General features: G+C 40.0%; 1 protein-coding gene across 1 annotated transcript in view; it reads right to left on the minus strand.

The window, feature by feature from the left end:
* Positions 1–27,045, minus strand: part of gpr179 (G protein-coupled receptor 179) — a 339,778-nt gene that overhangs the window by 29,071 nt on the left and 283,662 nt on the right. The window contains exons 5-7 of the mRNA XM_061230418.1: positions 20,365–20,576; positions 12,037–12,105; positions 5,547–5,656 (exon numbers count right to left, since the gene is read on the minus strand). Coding sequence (XP_061086402.1) covers positions 5,547–5,656; positions 12,037–12,105; positions 20,365–20,576 — 391 coding nt within the window. The remainder of the gene's footprint in view (positions 1–5,546; positions 5,657–12,036; positions 12,106–20,364; positions 20,577–27,045) is intronic.

Below are 27,045 nucleotides of genomic sequence, written 5' to 3' on the forward strand. Positions count from 1 at the left end.
AGCTAACACTTGTATGTTTAACAAACATTTGTTTACTGAACTATAAGTTCATGCTTGTACTGATGAGCTAACGTTAAAAACATCCAAGTTTCTACAACTCTAACACTTACTCGTTCTGAATACATTGTATTACAGACTATACATTGCAGTTGTAGGGACTACAACTTCCACATTCCCACAGGAAAATTCTGCGACGTCCACCACGAATGACGTCTAACTTGGTTCAGCCAATCCCGTAATGGCGGTAGCAATAAAGGTCCCGTATAAGAGCAAGACACGTTCTTGGGATCTCTCTTCTGGCTTCTCTCTTCTGCTTTTTCTGCCTCTTCTGCTTCTTCTCTTCGACGCACCCTTTTTGGCCATTCGCTTCAGCTCATCTGCTCCGAGGCTCGGACAGAGGCTGAAGGCTGCACAGCGCACTACCAGGCCTACGGACACACCCAGTTACCTCGCGGTAACTACGTGGCCTATAGTGAGTGGAAATTGTTGTACGCGGAACGCTACATCAGTTTACCCCAATAAAGCTCAACAACGAAACAGCAACGAACTTTTACACCTGGAAAAGGACCAGCGGATCAGACGACAACGCTGCTAAGGCGCTAAGACGGGAACACCCCAGCCTGCGCATCTCTCCCGGACACCATTCACAGCACCATCGCCGCTTCTACAAGGACAGCATGTCTTTTGGATCCAGCAATGCGTATGGACTCAGTAAGAAAACAAACATTCAGGCATAGCCAGTGTTTAGTTTAGTCTTAACTGTTTTTGTGAATCTGTGTTTCAATATTTACCATCCAACCATTGTAATGTGTTTGGTTAGCTACATATATATGTACGTGAATTGATTCGCCGTCTTTTGCGCATATATAGAGTAAAACTACGCAAGTAGTCCCTTCTCACAGCTAACTCTAACTCATTACCACACCCATAACTCTAGCGACACGCGCGCTTGCCCGCGCCACACACACGCACACACACATACCCAACTAAATTTCCTTACTAACTTCCCGTTAGTTTATCTGTTATGTGTTTGTATGTTTGTTTAATAAATATATTTTATTAAACCCCGGTGTCCGTTTTGGAATCGCATAGACATGAGAGCCGAGTTAAAGCAGTCTTTCGAAGAACTTCCAACCTTCAGGTTATCGGTATGTTTAATCATTAAAATTGGTTATTTTAATTATTAATTAAAATACTAAATTTGTGGTTAGATATTTCTGATAATAGTAATTTTATGAGACTGATTACTTTTTGCAGTTATACTGCTACACAACGTTTAACTGGCGCCCCGGTTTCGTAGAGAGTAAAATCCCTGCGTTATTTGGCGGCCCGTGCGAGGACCCTACATAATTTGGAGTCCCGTGCGAGGACCCCTACACAGTCAGGACCAGCTCCACCCTGCACATATTTACAGTGTAACTGTAACTCATAACCAGTAGCCTACCAGCTCTCTTGTGGCATTTGTACACAGAGACGGAGTTGTTCGCGGATACAGAGAGCATTTTAAAATGATAATTTTACTCAAGCTTATCTGCATAGTGCAGTAAGTGCTGGGTAGATTTTTGTGAATGCATTCAGTGAACCTTAAGTGTTAGCTGGGGGATACACTGCCTACACCCCGTCCCTCGGTGGCCCGAGGGGTTCTGGTGATCCCAGAACAACACGCCTTCTTCAAGCTGTCTTGTCTCATGCTCATGACCGTAATTCTGAGGTGCTGTTATATGCGGTGATCCGCTAGCCCTGCCCAGTCCCTCCCTCTGGAGCCAATTCTGCTGCTCCAGGAGAGCCAGCTAAACGTGGCTTTTGGCAGGACCGAGAATTGAACCCCGGTCCTCAGTGTGCAACTGCAACGAACTGCAATCGCAAGTACGCTGCATCTTAGCCTGTTGCGCCACCGCGGCTCCAAGTTTCTTCACTTCTAACACAAAAATCTACCCAGTGCATACTGCAATATGCAAGAAAGCTTGTGTCTAGTTGATGCGTGTCCCTTGTTCAAGAAAAAAAACATACCCTGACTTTGTGTAAGAGAAGAAGAAAGGGGTTATTTATCCACACTGCAGATAGCTTAGTTAGCAAACCACATGCTGGTTAACCAAGGGATGTGTCAAAAAGCCAGTTGTTGACCCAAATTTAAGTTTTCTTTTTAAACTATATTAATTAAATTTGGCCTTCATAAACGTGAACTATGATTTGTTAGTGAAACTAGCATTGAGTCATCTCGGATAACTGTGTGATTTTTTATTTAACAAATATATTTATTCCCATTTTAGTTTTAACAACAAGAACATAAAAAAACAGAACACACAATACAACATTCCCCACAAATCAGGAAAATAATAATAATAATAATAATAATAATAATAATAATAATAAAATAAATAATAAAAAAACATAGTATAAGTTTAGTCATTTCGTCCTAACAACGCTTAAGAGCTGAAGATACACTGAACTAGTTTAATACAGGTCCCAAAGGATTACTTTCCATTAAATGTAGAAAATGTCCCCATATTTCTAGAAAGACATCAGGTTTTCCTTTAATAGCATAAGTAAATTTCTCTAAAGCAAGACAATTAGATAGGTTTCTGAACCATTGATTGAGATCTAGTTTGTCTGCGTTTTTCCAAAATATTGCAATTGTGTGTTTAGCTTGGAGAAGACAACATGTAATTATTTTCTTCTGGATCTTATTAATATTCAGTCCCTCAGGGAACAGACTTAGGATGCACAACTCTGGACATACTGGTAATTTTTCAGATAGTATTTGTGATAATATATCAAGTACACCATTCCAAATGTCCATGATTCTTGGGCACTCCCATATGCAGTGAAACAATGTGCCTTTTTCCACATTACACTTTATACATTGGTCTGGAATCTTGGGATCAAAACGATGGAGTAGAAATGGGGTAATATATGTACGCATAATCCACTTATACTGTAATAATTTAAATCTTGCATTGATCGTCTGAACCTGAGCTTTATGACAAACTTTATTTTTTTTATCAACTGTAATCTCTGTACTCAAAACGGTGCACAAGGGCAATATCTTACTCTCTGACAATTCTTCAGACATCCTAATAAATGTATCATATATCAGAGATATCTGACCCTGGCCATCAGAGTCATGTAACATCATATTTTCCAAAGCAGAAAGAGGAGGCAGTTGTATAGATTTATTTTGGGTCTTTGATATGTTTTAATGGTATGCCATTTTTTTACGCAGATCCTTGAAGGTCAAAAGTCTCTCATCATCATCATACATATCCATGATTTTGCCAATAATTTTGTCTGCCCACATGTTGAATCCTAGGTCATGAGACCCAGATATAAAACTCCTGTTGCCCCATGTAGGAGAAAGCATGAGAGTTTTACATCTGAATCTAAATATCCCTGTACTTTAAACCAGATCTCCACTGTGTTTTTAACATAGGGGTTTTGTGTTTTTTTTTTCTTTAATTTCTTAGGAGAGTCAGAATACAGGTAAATATTTAGGGGCAGATGGGATGTTTTGCTGCTCTCCATCTGCACCCAAGGTATATGGCTTTTGTTTGAAAACCAGAACATTGTTGCTCTTATTTGGGCTGCCATGAAATACCAATAGAGATTGGGGAGTCTAAACCCTCCTCTTTTGTATGGTAGATATAGTAGGGTCAAGCGCATGTGATTTTATTTTATTTCATTTTTTTACTTTGGGGGCTCACATTGTTTCACATCAATTCACACGCAGAATAGTCTTTCTTATATGACAGTATGTTTTATCTTAATGTCATGCATGTCTTGCATGTCACTTAGCTAATTGCAAACTGAAATGTATGATGAAGACTATTTGTTTTATATCACCATGTTACATAAACACTCAGTTTGGTGTTTGTTCCTATTCTAGAGAAGATGATAGAAGACTCCGATCTTTGAATTAAGGCAGTAGGCTATGTTACATTAGCAAATGTTGCTAGGCTATCAGTATGAAGACTAAATTCATATGCTGGCTACTGCCGATACAATATCAACTTGGAATTTCAAGAGCACTACTGTATGATGAACAACATTTCATTAATATTGAATATTGTAGCTACAAAAATACTAAGCAGTGTATTGTGCTTATCATTAATAAACTTTGGGTGCAAAACTCTGTGTTCCTTCATATGACAATGACTGTAACTTCGAGGCTACAGAAAGCAGCTTAAACAGTGAAATGGTCAAATAATGAAGTTTAGTGCTGCACTTAGCGCTGTAATTTACTGATGTCATCACATTGTGATTTTGATGACATCCCCTCCCATTCATTTTGCTGGAACCTTGCCCTCTTTCGCTCTACTAAGCAATTTGGGCTATGTTCATGTTATCTTCCTAACTTAACCTTAAACCTAGGTTTTTGCAGGTTTGTTCTTAAGACGCTGTTGTCTCAGCAACAAGCCCGTCTATTTTCCACCAGGGCTGTCCAAGGAGACCAAAATTAAACCCCTTAGAAAGAAATCCATGTTTACAATGTTTACTGTATGAGTTGTATAAATAGAAACAAAACATAACCAAGTCTGTTTCCATCTGGTGAGTAATTTGGTATTGTATTTACTTCTGGAAACAGTCTGTTCAGCTCGTTCGTGATAATGCAAGCGTCAATTTATTTAATTACATTTTCCATTTCTTAACATTTTTGTCATTTGCCAGACGTTCTTAATCCAAAGCGACTTACAAGTGCATAGGTTCTTCCACAGGTTAAAAGCATGAAATCCATAACTAGCAAAACACATATGAAGAGCTGTTCTAAACAAAAAGACAATAGTCATCGTAAGTGCACTTTTTTTAAAACCTTTTTTTATTTTTTATTAAGGTTTAGGGTTAGGGAAGGGGGGGTGGAAATCAGGAGGTGTGTTTTAGAAAAGGTGTGTTTTTAGTCTGTGTCAAAATTTGGGGAGGGATTCTGCTGTCCTGACAGTGGTAGGCAAGTCATTCCACCACTGAGGAAACGGGATGGAAAACAGGTGTGAACGTGCAGCTCGACCGCCTGGTGCTCGTAGTGAGGGAACCACAAGGCGACCAGAGCTGGCAGACCGGAGTGGTCTTGCTGGGGTGTAGGGAGCGTCTCATGATGAAAAAGGGCACTGCTGCCCCCCTACTGTCGGAACCTGCAAGGACGTCAGACCTTGTGGATTAGTGCGCTAACATATGCTACCTGGTGATAATTATGTGAACAACAAGTAATTTGCTACTGCCTGGCAAATCTCCGGAGGCAGAAGTGCCAAATATAACAGGAAACCACTGTACACACACTATTCACTATAAATCTCAGCAACAGGCACTTTACACTCTCCAATTAGCCTAAGTGGCAGTGGGACTTTTGGAGGAAATCGGAGTACCCAGAATAAACCCATGCAGACATGAGGAGAACATACAAATGCCAAACAGGAAGACCCCAGCTGGGATTCAAAGCCGGGACCTTCTTGCTGTAAGGCAATAGTACTGGACCACTGTGCCACCCCTGTCATTTTCAATCAATTACAAAATTTGTCCCATTGTGAAAGGGGTAGAGAGAAATTGAGAATACAGACCGGTATATCTTCAGTATCACAGTGCCATACACAATGGCAAAACCCAGCAGTCGAACCCAACGAAGTAAGATACAGCGGAAGTTACTGGGCTTAAAGAACAGGATGAATACCTGAAGGAGTTGACAGAGAGAAGTCAAAGTGAATATATTTACAAATGTATTTTTCTCACAGATTCACTCGAAATCAGAAAGGGCCTCAAAAACATTTTTTGTTGTAATTTTCTTTATGTTCTGCAGACAAACACATTCAATTGTTCATACAAGTCTTGCTAAAAATATCCAAATCTTATTCTGTGTCCATTACCACTGAATATGTGAATCATCTGGCTAATAAACTGGCTAGACCCTCTGTGGTTAAGATAAGCTACAATTTCCTCGGTTTTTGGTGGATTTACCAGCCTCCCATTCTAAACTTAACTTCCCATAGTTCCTCTCGAAAAATATTCAGGAGAAACAATTATTGTAGTATCTACTGCATATCTGACAGCAGCACAGTGGTTTGAGCCTCATTTGATACCTTGGACCATGACTTAAAATCATTTAGCCAACAAATGTGTTCTATACTGTATCAGCATAATGTACAGCTGAATCTAGTCCCATCCCCCAATTCCCTTAAAGATCAATTAATATGTAAAAAGGTTTAGCATCGCTTGTAGGACAACCTGATAATAAGATATCCAGACTCTAATTATGTTGATGGGTCACAGACAACAGGAAGTTGCACGGCATGCAAATAAATACAAAACATGACTCTTTTATTTGATATTGTTATTTTGTCTCAAACATTGAAATGGGTATTATATAGAAACAGTGCTGTAGCGAAACCAAAATGTATATAAATATCCTTTTATAAAAGTTTGGAGTCTACGCTTTGACCACATATAAATTATTTGATTAAAAACATAGAAAATACAAAATTAAATTAAATCAAATTGGGTGACCTCAAACTTTGGAACAGTAGTGTATGTGCCACACAAAATACACAACTCAATACTCGTCTTCCATGCGTACATTTCCACACAAGTTGGGAATGGAGGATCCATCACGAACATAAAATTCTGTTTGTTCCTACAGAAGATGATAGGAGACTCCGATCTTTGAATCAAGGCAGTACGCAATGTTAGGTTAGCGAATGTTGCAAGGCTATCAGTATGGTGCCCGGTCTAAATTAATATGCTGGCTACCACCTATACAATATGAACTTGGAATCTCAAGAGATTTTCTACGATGTAAAGTACAAGATCTCAACCGTGAATTTCAAAGGTACATTATGTGCTTTGCAGAATGCAACCATTGTTGTTGTTTCAATATAGCAACTTCTAAATCCCAATGGGAAAAAAAGCATTGGAAATCTGCTGAGGGAATCCATGGCTGTGTCTCAAATTGCACACTTGTGTACTTGTGTACTTGTGTACAAGTCGACTACTTAGAATGCAAGAACATAAAATGTGTTCATTTGAGACACACTTGTACTATAATGTCATAACTCTTCTATGACATTGTAACAATAAAATGCATCCAGTATAGTTTAGACAAGCAGCGACTGACATGTGACATCTATGTTGTAACAGTACATATATGAAGGGTAAAATGAGAGAAAATGTGATATTCACGGCTAATGTTAGTCATCTTCAGTCAGTGAGGTTAGCTAGCATATGTAGTTTTATTCGTTAATTAGTTGCTGCATCGTATTTTTAGCTAGTTAGCTTACATTCCATTACATTTGATTGAATATTTAAAATTCTAATTATTTTTTGCAGTCAGCTCGCTTTCCAAAACAATGATTACTGGGAATGGACAAGTGTCGCAAAGCAGGCATTGGTCCTCCCAAGTACAATGAGCTGGTGAATGAATTGTGTACTTGCCAGTTTTGTCCTTTGGGATGCACTTGATCATCACATGACTGTAAACTTATGGGCTTGATTCACACACAAACTGGTCCACCTGTTGTACTGCCAGTACAAAACTAGTGGTCATGACTGAGCGACCTAAATGTTAACAATTTTTTTTTGTTATTGGCTAAATGTGTATTTTTTGTGTGTTCTCCATTCGCTCTCAGAGCACCACAGCGCACTCCGAGTAGGCCGTCCACACTCTGGTTGTTTGGAAATTCATAGTGACCAGAGCATTGTTGTTTGGAGATTCAAAGCATTACACCCTGGGATTGCTATGAGCGAGCACTACACACCCTGACTGAACATCCAAGCTGACTGTTTATCCAACCGTCCAAACTACAGTGTTGGGAAGTTCAATCAACCAATCAACTTTTATTTGTATAGTGCTTTTAACAAAGGGCCTTTGTCACAAAGCAGCTTTACCAAGAAACCGGTCCCCAAGAGTACGCCGAGGGCAACACTGGCAAGGAAAAAAGTCCTGACTAACACGAAGAAACCTTAAGCAGAACCGGACTCAGTAGGGGAACACATCTGCCACTGGTTGACACCGGTTTGTTGAAAGAATGGTTCTAAATATGACTCATGAAATGAATCAAACTTTAAAGTTTTGAGCTGCAGAGTTCCGAGCTCATTCAGAGTAGAGTAGGCCATTTGTTTTTGCACCCATAGTTCAATACAAATCGATACAGAAGGCAAATTGACCCTAAACGAAAATAAACTAAAATTATTGCAAAAGAAAAATGTACACTTTTTGTGTCGCATTCTTATTGTCCCAAATGACTAGCCTTTTATCCATGAATATAAAAAATCAGTGAGAAACACTGATTTTTGAGTCTAAATTACAGGAAGTGAACACTTGCCACCTATATGAGAAAGTGCCATCAGAATCATCCACAAAGAAATTAAATGTTTGTATATTTTCTGCCATTTTATACAGTTACAGAGGGTCAAAATAAGCCCATACAACACATGCAAAGTTGGTACAGGAATTCTGAAAACAAAGCATTACGTTTATTGCATGTTTACTATTTCATTAAAAGTTCAAATTATCGCCAGCATTGTCATTAACATCACATAAACACCCCATCACATATTTCTCAAAAACATAAACACTTCGCCGAATGTAGGCTACCATTTCCGTTTCTGTCTGTCTCGAATGGGCCTGTCTTTTGAGTTTTCGTACTATTGAATCTATCACTACAGTTGAGCCTTTAAGTACATTCAGTACATCTGGTTCATCTTTCAGTACATTTAATACAATCCGTATGTTTTGTTCAAATGAGTCTCAATACATTCAATTCAGTACAACCCATTCATTCAAGTCACATATAACTTCTTGTTCATTGGGACTCATTTATCAATACTTTCGGAAATCTGTATGCGAATGTATGTGTGATTGGAAACAAACTAAAAATTCACGCCGGATTTAAGAAACAGGAGTAGACACAGCTTTTTTTGGTATCTACGTGTGTATGTTGATAAATGCCAATCAATAGTAAACAAAAAGCATCCATCCATCCATCCATTATCTGAACCCGCTTATCCTGAACAGGGTCGCAGGGGGGCTGGAGCCTATCCCAGCATACATTGGGCGAAAGGCAGGAATACACCCTGGACAGGTCGCCAGTCCATCGCAGGGCAAACAAAAAGCATGTGCACGAAATGTATAATTAGCATACATTGATATATTATAAGGAAATTTAAAGAGATGGCAGAGACAAGATATGAGAACTTAGTTTGAAAATAATGTGTAGCCTACAAATGATGATTTTTTTTACCATTATATGACTGTGTGTGCTACAGCTACTCTTTGCAAACATGAAAATATATTGTGGTGGCCCGATCAGGAATCGGTACACCACTGGAGTGGAATGGCCCGTGCGCCGGCGCCAAGCGCTAGGAAATGTCATTAACCACGTGTATTTTCCCAGTTCGTATTTAACAGAGCCGCACCGGGGAGAGAGCCGGCGAGGAGAATCAGCACCATGGCCAGCAACACGGGGAAAGACGCGTGAGGAATGTGAGGAAGGAACCATTAACCTTTCTTATTGGACAGGCGCAGCCGTACCGACTCCGAGAGAGAGAGAGAGGCCTTACAAACGACGGGGCGCAACCACAGAGCGGGGCTGAGTACGGAGGGAGACGCAGCCGCAGCCGCAGCCGCAGCCCAGTGCTTAGAGAAACAGCCACGAACACGAACAACGACAACACGGTGGAGCCGCGGGGCTTCGGAGGCTCGGGAAAAGGTGTGGGCGGAACGGACCACCCACAGTCACCGACGGACCGGTGTACCTAATTTTTTGGCCGGTTACTTTTTTTTCCGTTTTAGTGAGAAGTTTTTGTTGGGACTTTGTGAAAGTGCCCTGAAGGCATGCCAGAAACAATTAAAATATTATTTTTGATGAACTACTCTTGCTCTCTCTGCCTCTCTCTCCCCACGGGGCACCACAACCCATCAACTTACAATTCTAAGAAAAGAGGTGTGTCAATTTTAATAAACAAAACCGTTCCATTAATCCATAACACTACCATCTCTAATCCTGAAGGGCGATACGTTATCATCAACACGTCCATTAACAACAACAACATAACTATTGCAAACATATACGGACCCAATAATGATGACCCTGCTTTCTTCCATTCATTCTTTGATTCACTATCCAGCTTATCCGATCATACGATCATAATTGGAGGTGACTTAAATACAGTTATTAATCCCTCTCTAGATAGATCATCCACCACCATTAAGCCTAGAAACTGGCACTCCACAGAAATGCTAAAACAATACATGAGTGATCTTGGTCTTGGTGACATTTGGCGACTGAAAAATCCATTAATCAGAGAATATTCACACTTTTCTCCACCCCATCAATCATTCTCTCGTATTTACTTTTTTCTCACCAGCAACTCAATTATAACCGATATTTCAAATTCCAAAATCCATCGCATCATAATTAGTGATCATGCCCCTGTATCATTTCATTTAAACACCAAACAACCCATCACCAGATGGAGACTCTCTATTTTCAACCAGCACATTCCGCTGTTAGTTAAGGCGGGCCATTTTTTGTCAGGCTTGTTGTTCTAAAAAGTATTTTTGCCTTTTGGCTGGAGGCATTATATTTTCGGGTTGTCCATCCATCTGTCCATTTCACAGAAATGTCTAATAGGCTAAAATGATGAAGTAATGCAATTTTGTATCCAAAAGGTCAAAGGTGAACTTCACTGTGATATAATGTTTTGCTTACCACTGCAGCTGAGAAAACGATCTTGGGTTATTTTGTTTGTTGTTTGGTGATTTTTATTTTTTTATTCAACATTTAGTGTTGTTTACAGAATAGTTAACACCAATGACAAAGAAACAGCACATAATTCTTTAATGAAATGTATAAAAATAATAAAAATACATTAAGCTCTACTTGTTGTGGATTCATAAAGTTTAGAAGTTAGTTATTGCTGGACAGACAGGGATGTAAACTGCAACTTGACTGGTTGGTGGAGGCTGTTACTTCGCTTTAGTTTCTTTGTGTACTGTATCTGAATCATGTGGCCAATATAAGAAGAAGGAGTACAAGACGACATGTGTTGGGTTGCCTTGGCAGCTATCCATTAAGCAAGTGGCTGGCTAGCATTTGGTGAAGTTACGTAGCTGCCATTATTAGCCAACTAAATTCAGCTCTGTACGTTAAATGGCTGGCCATTTTAGCAGGGTCCACCAGTACCACTGCATATTTTCAGATGATTCTATTGCATATTTCTGGGAGTTTGATCCCAGATAGTATCACATGTAGGATATAGTATCACATGATTCATAATACTAATTATTATTAGTGGTAATATTATTATTATTATTATTATTATTATTATTATTATTATTATTATCCTAATAGTGTTCAAAGTTAATGAATTATTAATTTTAATAATTAATAATAAAGTTGTTTGAGCTGTCTGCCAGAATAATGACACATTTTTACATGTATTTCAGGTGTTGAAGATCAATACTTCCTTACAAATGTCATCTTCATGGATGCTTGCAATTACTCCACTTTCTCTCAAGCAGTCTTGGAGTTCATGCATAGGAACTGCACTGAACTGCACTGCACTGGCATTTGAACTGCACTGAACTGAACTGAATTGAACAAATAAAATTTAAAAAGTAACAAATAAAAAACTGCAACTAATTAAAGTAAAAATATTTTTTTGTTAAATCCATATGAAATAACATTTTTTTTTTATTCAAATCCAAAAACAGGAAAAAATAAAATGGATTTCATAGGGCCCTACCCATGGCGATCACACCATACTGACCAGCAATATCACCCTTATTCATGAACTTGCTACTTGATGAGGGATACCCATTTGTAACAGGTTATTACTGTATTACTGTACTTACAATACTGAAGACATCACATATAAAATGTATTTTTACCCTGAAATTCATATTCTGTAATAACAAATTGCACCATCCCCATCCCTACCTCCCTCACACACACACAAATTGCTCATTGCATGTTTTGATATGTAGTTAATCTAAAATAGTATTGTAATCACACAGGGAGTAAAGTAGCATTATATTAAATTGATTATTAGACTCACAGGGAAGTACAGAAGCACTGAGCCAAACAGGATGGTCTCCAACAGTAACAAACCTGATGCACGGATTCTCTAAGAGAGAGAAACAGAGACAAAGTCAGCGATGAGGTAACCTATATTCTGCCAACTGAAACTCATATTTTCCTGGGTGATGCTACATTATTTATTCACCACTCCACTACAGTCAGTATTCCTTTCCAGGCCATGGAGAGCTTGAATGTACAAATGGCTTGATTTTTCACTGGGTGTGCTGCCTGTACATTCCATTGACTGATTTCAAAACAGGCCAACATGACTATAGGTCATGCATCATAACTCATAGCAGGCTAGAATAAATAATGAATTTATTTTAAAATAGAGTCCTTTATCTCAAATGATAATGAACTCAATGCATGGTCTAAAGTACATTAATGGTTTTTCCAAATCCAATTTTGCAAGTATATATTTTTTGAGCGATTATTTCAGCAATTATTAAGTAAGGCTCATACTTAGTGGCTGAATTAATAGACATGTCTAGGGCATAACATAATTTAAAAAAAAACAGAGTGTCCCATTGTCGAGGACCCGGCCCTAGGCCCGCCTGATGAGAGATTGACAGAAGATGGGTTAGGCAAGAATGCATTGTTAACCCCTCGCACACGCCAATGGGGTAGGAGTAAAAGCTCCCGTAAGAGGAGAAGTATATGGTACAAGATAAACCGTATATGGACACTGAGGAGTCTGAAGTCAGAGGACTTAGATTTAGGGTTTTAGAGAGCAAGGCTAAAGGTCTGACTGAGGCCATGCGTAGAATGTGTTCTAGCACCATTCCCTTTAAAAGCCACTTGCATTTGAATATTGGTCGATTTAGCACCTTTTAGCACATTTAGACTTGAAAAGGACAAATTTATTTGACGATACAGCTACACATGCTGAAAATTCTGAAAATGAATTGTTAAAATTTGATGCAAACTAGTTTTCAGGTTTTTTTAAAGGTTTTACTAATTAGACATTTTCAGTATTATGTTTATTACACCCTATCAATGGTTATGCCAAACGTAAGTGCCATGTCTAGTTCTAGAAAGATGCAGTGTCCCTTTTCCCCCCAGCATCTTCACTGTTTGGTGGGTTGGTCTTTAAATGAGGTGTGGTCATGATAATTCTCAGTGTACAGCTATTTTGATGCAGCTAAATGTGTTTATGTTATGACCAACCAAAACCTAGTATTTTAACAGCATAATATTAGCCTAGAAATATATCTATAGGCTACTATAATGGCTTCCTGTCTTTTACACAAAATATATGCAAAAAAATATCAAGATTAAATTGTGAAATAGTAGCCTAATATTCTGTATTTTTATCAAAAATATGAAAAATACATAGATATCATGGATATTCATAATACTGATCCGAATTATACAGTTGCAGTAATGATGAATAAAAGCCCAATGGGCAATTTTGGGATAATGGCAATCCGTTAAATCACCTAAATGCATTGCAATGGATTTGGATACAATTATAAAAAATGTGATTAGTTCAAATGTCACTTCTTTAACAATTAGTTCTTCACATTTAAAATGAGTCAACAGAACTAAAAGTCTAATTAAGAAAAACAAAAAGAAATGTGTACCACATTACGCAATTCAGGCAATTCTAATGAACTCACACAGGTGCTGGTCTTTCCTCAGATGTAAACCTGTCTGTTCGAAGTCTTGCTAAATCAGCTGTCATATTAGCAATATGCCAAGAGGCAAATGGGGTTCGCTTTAATGGAAATGGAAGTTGCCTTTCTGATTGGTGTATCATCATGGGTGGAGTTTACGTAGCAGCTGAAGGAGGTCACAATAATAACCCTTGTATACCTGCACAAATAGAACTACCATTATACCATGGTCTGGGTGAATAGTTACTCTGATTGGCCTGCGTTAAAGAATTAACATGGTGGTTGAATGTGACACTTACCAGTTTTCTCTAAGCAGCATTTTTTTATTTTATTATTCAGTCATTTAAATGTATTTTAAAACTTATTTTTCGAAGCCTAAATTTCCCACTATAACATGGTAATGAGAACTGTCAATTTGTTATGATTGACAGGCCCTGCCCCCACTTTCCAAGTTTTTTGTAACCATAGCCATCTCCATGATATGTGCTCATCTTGGGAGACTGATTTTTCACAAGTTAGTTAACTTAGTATATCAACTATCAATAACTAAGGTAAGAACGCTGACTTATCCAATAATAATTTTTGCTAGCTAGCTAGCCAAATTAAGATAAAAGCACAACTATAATGTCCTTATGAAAGCAAACTAGCTCAGTAACGCTATCGATAACATCATCTTATGAAAGCAAACTAGCCAACGTTAGCTAGCTAGTTAAATGAATATAACCATAAATAGTCAAATAATCCTTAAAATGCACTCTAATTTAAGTGAAACTAACTTAGTCAAATATTTGCATTGCCTTGCCTGTAGCAAACTATAGGTCACGTTTATTCATGGGGCGTGGATAGGGGAGAGGTTATCCTCGTGTGACACTACGAGGAGAACATTCTCAACTGGTTGAAAATCGATAAATTTAACACGCATACTTATAATAAAGAACTGGCATATTTAATACTTTAATCATGTTTCCACAATGCCCTCTTGTGCAAATAGAAAGTGTGAACAACCACCTTGTTAATCCTTTAAAACTGTGTAGGCAGCAACTAGTAGGTAGAAAGCAGCCACCACCTCCTCGGCTTCAAAATTTTTTTTAAAGTCAGGCAATAAAACTCTTTAACGCATACCCTGCTGTGGATGATATAAATAAATGCAGGCCTACTACAGCAAGCAATCAGAAATAGTAGATACACCCCAAGACTGCTGCTGAGCAAACACTGCAATATTGTCATTGGATGCACATCGAAAATGGCTATCCACCGCTTAAAATCAAATAAACAAACCTGGAAACATGCAGTGAATATATGGTCACTAAACGTTCCATTAAATACAGCCACATGCAGTCCCCCGAAAAAGTATTGGAACAGCAAGGTCAATTCCTTTGTTTTTGCTATACACCAAAGACAATTGAGTTTGAGGTCAAAAGACGTACATGAGATGACAGATCCAAATTCCAGCTTTTATTTCCTGGTATATTTATCTAGATTAGAACATATCACCTTTTATATCAGACAATCCAATTTTTATGTGAGAAAAAGTATTGGAACATGTGACTGACAGTTGTTTCTTGTTGCCTAGATGTATCCTGTTAGATTGATTGGTTAAACAATAAATAGATCTGAATGTCTACTATTAGTTTTAGCCTTGGGTTTAGCCTGTGAAGACTGCATTTGTGCTAGAAAAGATGAAGCAACATGAAGACCACAGAGCTGTCTTTGGGAGAAAAGCAAGCCATTTTGAAGCTTGGAAAAGAGGGGAAATCCATTGCACAAGCATTGAGGATAGCTTGTACAACATCTTGGAATGTCCTGAAAAATAAAGAAACCGCTGGCATACTGAGCAACAGACATCGAACAGGTCAGCCAAGGAAAACAACAGCAGTTGTTGACAGAAACATTGTGAGAGCTGTGAAGAAAAAACATCAGTCCGTGACATCACAAACGATCTCCACCGGGCATAACATAACATAACATAACATTACATAACATAAGGTAATGGCGAGAACAGGCAATTCAGCCCAGCAATGCTTGCCTTCTCCTACCCCTAAGTGTACCTACTGCCTAAATTGCCTAAAAGCTAAATAAAATCTAGCACCTTATCAAACCTGGTCTTGAAAACCCCCAGTGTTTCTGCCTCCACTACATGCGCTGGCAAGCTATTCCACACATTGACCACTCGCTGTGTGAAACAATACTTCCGAATATCTGTGCAGAATTTCTCCTTTGCCCATTTCCATTTGTGGCCGCTCGTTCTGCTGACCAAACTCAACCTGAAGAATCCCTTATACTCCACTTTGTTAATCCCTTCAATGAATTTAAAAGCCTCAATCAAATCCTCCCTTAGCCTCCTTTTACTAAGCTTAAAGAGATTAAGCATCTTAATCTTAAGTCTATCCTCGTAACTCTTATCTTTTATACCTGGAATCAATCTGGTTTCCCTTCTCTGAACCTTTTGTAGTGCCTCTGTCGAGGACCCGGCCCTAGGCCCTCCTGATGAGAGATTGACAGAAGATGGGTTAAGCAGGAATGCATTGTTAACCCCTCGCACACGCCAATGGGGTAGGAGTAAAAGCTCCCGTAAGAGGAAAAGTATATGGTATAAGATAAATGTACAACCGTATATGGATACTGAGGAGTCTGAAGTCAGAGGACTTAGATTCAGGGTTTTAGAGAGCAAGGCTAAAGGCCTGACTGAGGCCATGCGTAGAATGTGTTCTAGCATGACCATGGAAGGGGCTGAACACGCAGAACGGAAAATTGGGGACCCAGGGAGTTTTGCATTCAAGGAGACGATAAATGTGATAACATACTTGGTTGACACGTGTGGGCTGGCTCCTACAGGGGAGGAGCACGAGGCCTGGTTAAAAAAACAGGATGAGAAAGACAATGAAAATAATTGGGAAATCAAAGAGCAGGAGGAGATTGAAAAATGTAAAAGAGATAAGGAAAATGGCATGGACGTCAATACCGAAAGAAAATTAAGAGGCTTCACGGGCCTCTCTGAGGATAACACAAATAATTTATCGAATAGATTTAAAGGACTGACTATAGAGGAGTTGAATGATGAATTACACTCAGCTATTAGCTGGATGACCTTTGTAGACCCCTTAAGGCGCCACAAAAAGGGGCACCTGAAGAGGGTGTTGGGATGGTGGCAGGCTTTAACGTCTGGCTTGCATGAAATCAAAGTTTGGAGGAAGTCAAGGAGAGATTATGAAACTGACACAGACACCAGTGATGAATAGGTTCATTAAAAACAACATAAGGGCTAGTGTTTTTCCACTCATATATTAAGATGGGGGAAATTCCCAAACCAGAGGGGCCCATGAAATAAAATATTGGGGACAGTTCTTTTGAGGTATGAGAAAATGACAATTGAAAAAACAGAAATAATTAATATGATCATTAAAAAACAGGTTATGTAAAAGATAAATGTCTTCCCGCTTGACATAATGGGGGCATTTCTGATCAAAAAAGGTACACTTTTGTATGCAAAAAAGATATATAAGGGATAAGTTTTTAGACCTTAGAGCAGGATCCCAGAATTTGGCTTCAGAAGATATCTACGAGCTGGTGAAGAGAGAGCAACACAAGACAGCTGTAGTCAAGCTGGAGTGGCGCGCTCCCTCTGCGCGCCACTCCAGGATATGGATATGGAGAGAGGATTGACGTACGCGGTGCGGACTCAGCCCAAGAGTTGTGACAGCAGGACTGATGTCGAAGAGGTGTTCACGCGCATCCCTCATCATACAGAAAAGCTGGTGAAAGAGTTAAAGGGCTTTTACAACATGCTTGGAGCCGTGAACTGCACCTGGAGGCCAACAGACGGGACGCAGGGTTCCTCCACGCTACAGAACACCTTCCTGCTGGACCCACGCAAGAACCTGAAGCCTCCCCCCCTAACCTCAGTGTCAGTGAGGAGAGGCATATGCTGCGGCTGCACTGCAAAACCCCCGACGTGTTCGAAGAAATACCAGTGCACATCCCAGACAACAGGCAGGAGAAGTACGAAGTGCAAAGTCACGTCTTTCGAAAGTCTGGGTCCTGATCCTGCCCCAGATTCCCAAACCAATGCAGCTGTTCAAAGAGCTCATCAACAGCAAGGAGGAGGGATCAAATCCCGCAGAAAACGAGATGGCTATATTTAGGGCATGAGTGGTAATTATAATCTATATTACTTGTAGAAGTAGGAAAAGTAATACATAGAAGTAATACATTATAAGTTTCCTTTTATTTTTATGTCTTTTATTTTTTAGAAAGATACTATATACGATAAAAATAAGTAGTAGACTTTAGGGGTGTTCGTACCCATTGTATTAATGGAAGTTCAGTAGCTTTCATCTCCGTGAAGGGGGAGCCATAAGATAAGGTAAAGGCCAAAGAGGAGGATGGATATTGGAGGGGTGTACCTTGATTTTTAAACATCGTGGTGGAAAGGTAATTTAGAAAGAGCTAAGAGGGGTATATGTAACTTGCATGTGATTAGCAAACTGCAAAAGATGATATGTACACTGTAATCTGTATAACTCTATTCTTTTGATTGATTATAATAAAGTATATCTTACTATAATCATATGTGATAAAGAGTCTTTAGAGGAATACATTGAATACAGGACATCGATTACCAGATTTGCATCACACCCTTCACTTCGAGACTGGGCTGGAAGTTCAGTAGAACTTACCAGGGCTCCAGGACGTTCGGAGTACTTGAGTTCGTCCCCGAGACACCTCATTGTGAGGTACTGCTCGTGGGACCGTGAGGTCTGAGCTCGGCAAGGGGTCCGTGGCTCACGACACCTCTATGTCCTTCTTATAGTGCGGTCCCCAGAATTGCACATAGTACTCCAAGTGTGGTCTAACAAGAGTATTGTATAAGGTGAGCATAACTTCCTTGGACTGATAATCAATACTCCTGGCTATGTATCCTAACATCCTATCAGCCTTCTTTACTGCTACTGCACCGAAAGGCTTTGATCAACTATAACCACCAAGTCTATTTCCTGGATTAAGTCTTCCTGGATTACTTTAGTAGAGTCTATACTATTAGCTAAACCTCCGAGTTTTGTATCATCTGCAAATTTAACTAAATTACTTTCAATGTCCATGTCTAGGTCATTTATGTAAATAAGGAAGAGCAGTGGCCCCTGGCTATCCCTTAGAATATTATTATTTTCAAGAAATAATTCCAGTCCTTAATTATAGATTCCAGTATTTTAAGGGGGGTGACGGTATCTCAATCAACCGTTCAACGAAGACTTAGAGAGCCAGCATATAGATGCTATACCACAAGATGCAAACAACTCATCAGTAAGAATTGGAAGGCAAGATTACAATTAGCAAAGAAGTACAGAGATGAGCCACAAAACAAAGTTTTATGGACTGATGAGACCAAGATTAACCTCTGCCAAAGTGATGGAAAGGCCAAAGTGTGGGAAAACAAGGGATCTGCTCATGATCCAAAACATACAAGCTCATCTGTGAAGCACTTTGGAGGAAGTGTCATGGCTTGGGCTTGCATTGCTGCTTCTGGAGGGGGCTCACTAACCTTTATTGATGATGTAACTTAAGATGGTAGCAGCAGGATTAATTCAGAAGTCTACAACAATTTACAGCCGACAACTTACAGAAAAATGCGTCCAAACTAATTGGAAGGATCTTCATCATGCAACAAGGTAATGACCCAAAACACACTGCCAACACAACAAAGATTTCATTAGGGAGAAAAAGTGGAAAGTTTTAGACTGGCCAAGTTCATCACCAGACCTTAACCCAATTTAGCACGCAGTTCACCTCCTGAAGAGGAGATTGAAGGGAAAAAAACCCCAAAACAAGCAAACAACTGAAAGGGCCTGCAGAAAAAGCCTGGGAAAGCATCTAAAAAGAAGAATTCAACAGTTTGGTGAGGTCAATGGGTCGCAGGCTTGATGCAGTTATTGCAAGCAAGGGATGTGCTACCAAATATTAAATGATATTTACTTAAATACTCTCTTTTCCAATACTTTTTCTCTCCTAAAAATTGGGTGGTCTGATACCAAAGGTGCAAAGTAGTTTAACACATCTAAGTGTAAATACCAGGAAATAAAAGCTGAAATTGTGATCTCTTGCCTCATATTCATCTTTTTATCTCAACCCCAAATGTATTCAGTGTATTGCAAAAACAGGAATTGGCCTTGTTATTCCAATACTTTTGGAGGGTACTGTAACACATTCAGTAAGTAAAAATTCAGCCTGAGGGAAAAACTCAACAAAGTGGAAATCCATACTCTCAGTTGTAATCCATGCAAACCAAAATGTATAAAGATACCTTTGAATGGATAAATGCCTTAACCCCAGGTGAATTGTTTGATTACAAATATAAAATTGAGATGTTGAACCAAAGCAAGAAGAAATATGTCCTTGTCCCAAACATTATGGAGCTCACAATATATCTAATAAAAATTCAATGAAGAAAGACAAAACAACAGCTAGATTGTGCAGTCTGTCCATCTACTGAATTCATTAAGCTTTTCAATCCTTTATTTAAGCCTTGAGAATCATTGAGGTTTCCCTCATTTTTCATTTTAGAAAATGTTGGGCCATGAAATGACTGGACAAAGTGGAACATGCTAAAACACTGAATGAGTAACACAGACCTAAAATGTTATTCATTTACATATCAACATGCATTTATTTATGTAGACTTAAACAACACTCACCTTGTTCCTGCGGAATTGGTATGCTACAAGCATACTGATGAAGACAAGAAACATAAAGAATCCCTGCACAGTCAACACGGCTGCTCGCAGGTACCAGTCCTCTTGTACCCTGCAGGGGGAGCCATCCTCACAATGCAAACAGCCCGGCCAACAGGGCAGACATACAGGCAGGACAGGGGCACAAAGCCCACTTGAATGTGAAGCACTGTCACCTGGACAAAAAAATAAAGTGCAACAAACACAATGAAAACAAACATGAAGTACAAATTGATCACTCCACAAATTTTTGATCTCCACAAAATGAGGATATTCTTTTTTTGAATCCTAATGTTATTCAGATCATTAAAAATGACTGATTTCAGACTTCAACCTGTAATATACACAGTACTGTGCAGAAGTCTTAAGCACCTGTATAACATTCTGTACAGGTAAGATTATTTCAAAAAGAATTCAATGAAAGGTCCTAAATAAACATACTATACATTTTACATTACATTTTAGTCATTTGGCAGAATAGTTAAAAACTGAATGAAATCAATATTTTTTGTGACCACCCTTCGGCATTAAAACTGCATCACTTCTCTGAGATGGCTGATTTGAATTGAATTGATTACAGTAATATGTTAATTTAATACAAAAAATGTCTCTGTAAAATTAAATCTTTTGGAAAATGAATACTTGGACATCTCAAATGTGTTATTTTATACTAACATACACAAAAAGGGTGCCTAAGACTTCTGCACAGTACTGTACATGGGGTGACATTGGCTCACGTGGTAAGAGCTGTTATCTGGCAATCAGAGGGTTGCCGGTTTGATCCCCACCCTGGCTGTGTCGAGGTGTCCCTGAGCAAGACACCTAACCCCAAAATAATCCTGACAGGCTGATGGTGACTTGCATGGCAGCCAATCACCATTGGTGTGTGAGTGTGTGTGTGAATGGGTGAATGAGAAGCATCAATTGTACAGTGCTTTGGATAAAGATGCTATATAAATGCCAGTAATTTACCAGCCATTTATATGGAATATGAATATAATAATAATAATAAACTTTATTTATAAAGCACATTTAAAACAACCATGGTTGACCAAAGTGCTGTACAAAACCAGGCAATAAAATTCAAGATAAAATGAAATAAAATGAGATAAAATGAAATAAAATGAAATACATGTACATTATCTTGTTTTCCCATTTATGTCGGACATAAAGGCCTCACTAAAAAGGTGGGTTTTTAACAAGGATTTAAAAACATCTATGTTTTGGGCAGATTTAATATGTGGCGGTAGGCTGTTCCACAGCTTGGGGCCAGCTACCTCAAAGGCCCGGTCACCCCTCCTAGCTCTCCTCGACATAGGGACATCCAAAAGTTGCTGATTGCATGATCTGATCTTTATCCTGTAATGGACAGGAAGCCAATGTATGGATGACAGTGCTGGTGTAATATGCTCCCGTTTCTTTTTGCCAGTCAGAAGGCGGGCAGCAGCGTTCTGCACTAGCTGAAGACGGCAGAGAGAGGACTGGTCTAAGCCTATATATAGAGAATTGCAGTAGTCCAGCTGAGATGTTATAAAAGCATGGACCACTCCTTCCAAATCCTTTTGAGAAAGATAGGCCTTGACCTTGGCTATTTGTCTTAACTGAAAAAAGGCAGCTTTGACAACAGCACTAATTTGCTTCTCAAGTTTAAAGGCACTGTCAAAGGTGAAACCAAGGCTTTTCGCAGCAGGAACATTTTTGGGGGCCAGGGGGCCCAGAGCACCAACAATGTCTTCCAATTGAGCTGGATGTCCAAACATAATGACCTCTGTCTTATTTTCATTTAAATGCAGGAAGTTAGCATCCATCCAGTTTTTTAAGTCTTTAAGACATGCAAGTAAAAGCTGCAGTGACTTCTTGCATTGAGATTTTACAGGTAAGTAAATCTGTACATCATCAGCATAGCAATGGAAAGAAAGGTTATGCTTCCTGAAAATTGACCCCAGGGGCAGCATATATAAAGAAAAGAAAATAGGACCTAGAATAAAGCCCTGGGGGACTCCACAAGTGAGTGGGGCTGTATCTGAGGAGTAATCTCCCACATGGACAGAAAAACTCCTGTCCAATAGGTACGACCGAAACCACTCCAAGGCAGCCCCCTTAATACCCACACAGTGTTCAAGGCGAGATAAAAGAATCCCATGATTCACGGTGTCAAATGCCGCTGTCAAGTCTAAGAGCACCAGGATAGCAGGCTCACCAGAGTCTGTAGTTATTATCAGATCATTAAAAACTCGTAAAAGGGCAGTTTCAGTACTGTGCCGAGGTTTAAAACCAGACTGAAACTTTTCACAGATGTCATTTTTATCTAAAAATGATTGTAACTGAATAAAAACTGCTTTCTCCAATACTTTAGACAAAAAAGGTAACTTGGAGATAGGCCTAAAGTTAGAGAGAACCGAGGGGTCAAGATTTTTCTTTTTGAGCAGTGGTTGCACTACAGCATGTTTGAATGCAGCTGGGACACATCCTGAACTGAGACAGGTATTGATTAGCAATAATACGCTAGCACCAACTGAATCAAAAACTTCTTTGAGAAGACGAGAGGGGATGCTGTCTGAGGGGCAATATGTAGGCCGCAGATGCTTAATTATATCTGAGAGCGAAGGGAGGGATATAGGCTCAAACTGATCAGAAAATGGCAGAGCACAGAGATGGAGCAGGGTCAATGGTAACACTCAATGTGTTAACACTCGTGTGGGCTAGCCTGAGAGTAGAGACCTTCTCAATGAAAAATGTAAGAAAATTTTCAGTGTGGGTGAAGATATAATGGGGGATACATCACGGGGGTTAATAAGGGAATTAAAAACATTAAAAAGAACCCGAGGCTTGTGGGTGTTTTTGGAGACTAAGGTAGATATATAATCTGTTTTGGCAGTTTTAATAGCTCTCTGGTAGTCTGATAGGCAACTACGCAGGATTTCTAGAGAGACATGGAGTTTATCCTTGCCTGCAAGCGCGCCTGAGAGAACGAGTGGAATCATTAAGCCACGGCTCTGAAAGTGCTTTGGTGCGTCTAAGCCTAAATGGAGCAACAGAATCCAGTATTTCAGAATATGTAAAATCCAACATGGAGATAAGCTCCTCAGCACTGAGAGCACAGTTCGCATCCAGCGCACGAATCGAGGAGACACTGAAAATATCAGAGAACTGTGATGCGGTCGACTGGTTGATCGAGCGCAAACGGCGTGCGGAGGCGCGTGATTTGATTCCCGAGCAAGGGATAGAAGATGTAAACAGGACAAGTAAGTAAATGGTCTGAGATACATGCTGTTGTACAGATTTCATTTACAGAAACAGATAGACCAAAAGATAAGACAAGATCCAATGTGTGTCCCTTTTCATGTGTCGGGCCAGATACAGATTGGATGAGATTAAAAGAATCAATTAAGTGCAGAAATTCCCTGGTTAAAGGTCTTCATTCACAGAACACATGGACATTAAAATCACCTAAAATTTAAATATGGTCATATTTAACCATGATCCCTGACAAAAAGTCAGCAAAATCATTAATGAAGTCCGTGTTACATTTTGGCGGACGATAAGCAACAGCGCAGAGCACCGGGGAGGACAGATTCATTTCAAAGAGCTGCAACTCAAAACTAGAGTAACTAGGTGTGGAATGACACAGTCGGCACATGAGATTAGATCTAAACACTGAGGCTATGCCTCCACCGTTACCAGTGGTGCGAGGGGAGCTGAGGAATGAACAGTCAGGGGGAAGGAGTTCAGAGAAAGGTGCATATTCGTCAGCATGGAGCCAGGTTTCCGTAATGAACATAAAATCCAATCCCCGGGAGAGAAAAAAGTCATTTAATAAAAATGTTTTATTTACTATTGACCTTGCATTTATTAGAGCCATGCGAAGGTTTGCCTGTTGAGTAACAGCCGAATCGACACTGGGGGAGGGAGAATTTAAGATTTGTGTAACAGGACAGAGCACTCGCATACCACAGCAAGCCGGACTATCACGACGGTAGGGGTCAGACAATCTAGGCCTATTGGTCACACGAACAGGAATAGGGATACCTGCAGTAAACACATTAGAACAGAAGGGGGGGATCACATCAATAGGCTGTGTTTTGACCCTGGAAGGGAAAGGATTGTCCCGATTTGGTTGTCAGTCACGTGGGGCATAATCATTGGCACAGTGCACAGCATGTAGAATGTTTGCAGCAAGCACACGTGAGCCCAGCTTGTTTGGATGGATTCCGTCCGCCATAAAAAAGGAGAACCGATTCCAAAATAGGTTAAAATTGTTGATAAAACCTATGTTATTTGTTCTGCAAGCGGACTGGAGCCAGGTATTAAGACCGAGGATTCGGCTGAAACGTTCTGCTCTCCCCCCCAGCAAAGGCAAAGGACCAGATATGAAGACAGACTTTCCACAGTCATTTAAAAACTTTAAAAGGTCCTTGAAATCTTTTTTCCTTAGCTCTGACTGTTGGCGAGCGGTGTTATTTGTCCCAACGTGTACAATAATAGGCTAATAGATGACGGGAGCGATAGCATCAGGCCCGGTAGCTTACCCAGGATGATGGGGACCGTTGCTCCAGGAAAGCAGTGTGTAGCTGCATTCGCAAACCGAAGTTTCCGGGTAATCGAATCACCCACTATAAGGGTTGTTGGAGAGAAAAGGGGACGAGGTTGAGAAGGGACAGGCTCCTTTATAGGCCTGCAATGGGAAGTAGAGATCATCTCCCCGGGAGAGGGGCACTGACGAGATGAAGGGGCGAGGGGCGACCCCGGGGAGCGTGTCCGGGCAGGCAGTTGCTGCGGCAGGGCCGCAACATCAGACCTGGGAGGACTCCGCATTGGACCAGGGTCAGGAGAACCACCAGAGCGGCTGATCACCGCCTCCCTGAGGATCCTTCGTCGGGAAGCAGAGGTCGCTGCCCGGTGTGAAGACCGCCGGTCTGGTTTCTGAGCCTGGCAGAGCCAGGCTCGCTCAAACCGCGAGCAACATGTAGGTCCGAAGTATTGTTTTCCTGGGGGTCTTCCCAGGGCTGAGTGAGTCCGTCCAATACTTGGAAGGTGTTCGTCAGCCACAACTCTTCTGGGACTGGGGGTAAAGAGGTGCGCCTTCCTTGTCGGCTGCCCGTCAGGACAGTAATCCAAGCAGCATTAGCTGTGGAAGCTGGAGTGCTGCAGTTCTTTGGCTTAGCCCCTCGCTGTGACCAATCCTTCGAAGCCGCCCCCGCCACGGGGAGCTCGGCCTCGGGGCAAAGCAGGGAACCGGCAGCATCAGTTCCACGGGGTTCCATAAATGAATCGAGGAACAGCTCGTCGTCTTTAATGGAGTGCAAGATGGAGATCCGTCCTTCCAGAACTGCAATCCTCTCATTTAAACTTTTACAACTTTCGCAGTGTAAAGAGGTCAGGATTGACATTTTATTATTCTGTAATACGGTAATACGTCTCTCGCCGAAATGCAACTGCATTTGGTGGCGCGCCTTCAGTCACTGTTTTTCCCTGATTTATAATTTGAATATAACAGTTTTAAAGTTATGACTGTCACACTTTCCACAAGAAGTATTTCATAAATCTGCAGTGCATCATTTTGTATACTTCAATATACTTCAATAACTTTTGCAATATGTTTTACCCACGGAACATGATCAAAACACAACCCAAACAGAACACCTGAAATAATAATAAAAACCTGACAGCAGCAGCTGCTGATTGCCAGGTATCAAATTTTCCATAATTATTTCCATGAATCTAAGCAATGTTCCCATGTAGATCATTTGGGGCAAGCTGTTTACCCAATGAGACGGGGAGTGTGGTGGCTTCCAACTTTGTGCAAACATCTTTTTAGCTTTTTAGCTGCCAGCCAGCCATACACATTGGTGAGGTTGAGATAAATCAAGTATAAAATTGTCATTCAAAATTAGTACTCTGTGACAGCATGGAAAATCTTGATTTACAGTATTGGATAAGGTTATAGCCACTTGGTTCCAAAACTGACTTGCAGTGGGGCAATCCCAAAACATATGCTACTGGTACTGACGGACCCCTGACGACACAACTCGGAGAATGAACAAGCGGATGGTCAAGATTTTTAGATACACTTGAAAGATTACTCCAAATAATATCCCAAAGAATTTCATCATTACTAGTGACTAGATATTTATCCCAAATTGATTGGATTGCAAGGGGTTTGTAAGAGGCTCTAAGGAGAACCGTGTAAAGGGATGAACATGTATGGGGTCCTTCAGGGAACCGGAACTGGACCCTCTCTCACATTTTAAAATAATACAAACAATATATAACATTATATCAGTGATAAAATGGCTGTCTCATGAAACCAGAAGCGATAATGACTCCCATTTGCAGGCTACATTCACCTCCATTGAGGTATTTCCCTCTCAAATCTATCTGCAGTGTGCAAAAAGTGAAGTGGTCTGAAACCACTGTATCAGTCATCCTGTTCTTGTTAATCTCATTGGCCTATCCAACGGAATCCACCTACAGTACATATATACTGTATTATAATTGAATTTTCATATAGGACAGTTATGTGAAGAATTTTATGATAAGGTCCAATGTTCTCCATGGATTTTTAATTGGCCTACATGGCCATCAGGTAAAATCTCTTTTCAGCTAACCATGTACATTTCTGAATACCGTAATTTTAATTAAATT

This window comes from Conger conger, chromosome 2, assembly GCF_963514075.1.
Source record: "Conger conger chromosome 2, fConCon1.1, whole genome shotgun sequence".
NCBI lineage: Eukaryota > Metazoa > Chordata > Actinopteri > Anguilliformes > Congridae > Conger > Conger conger.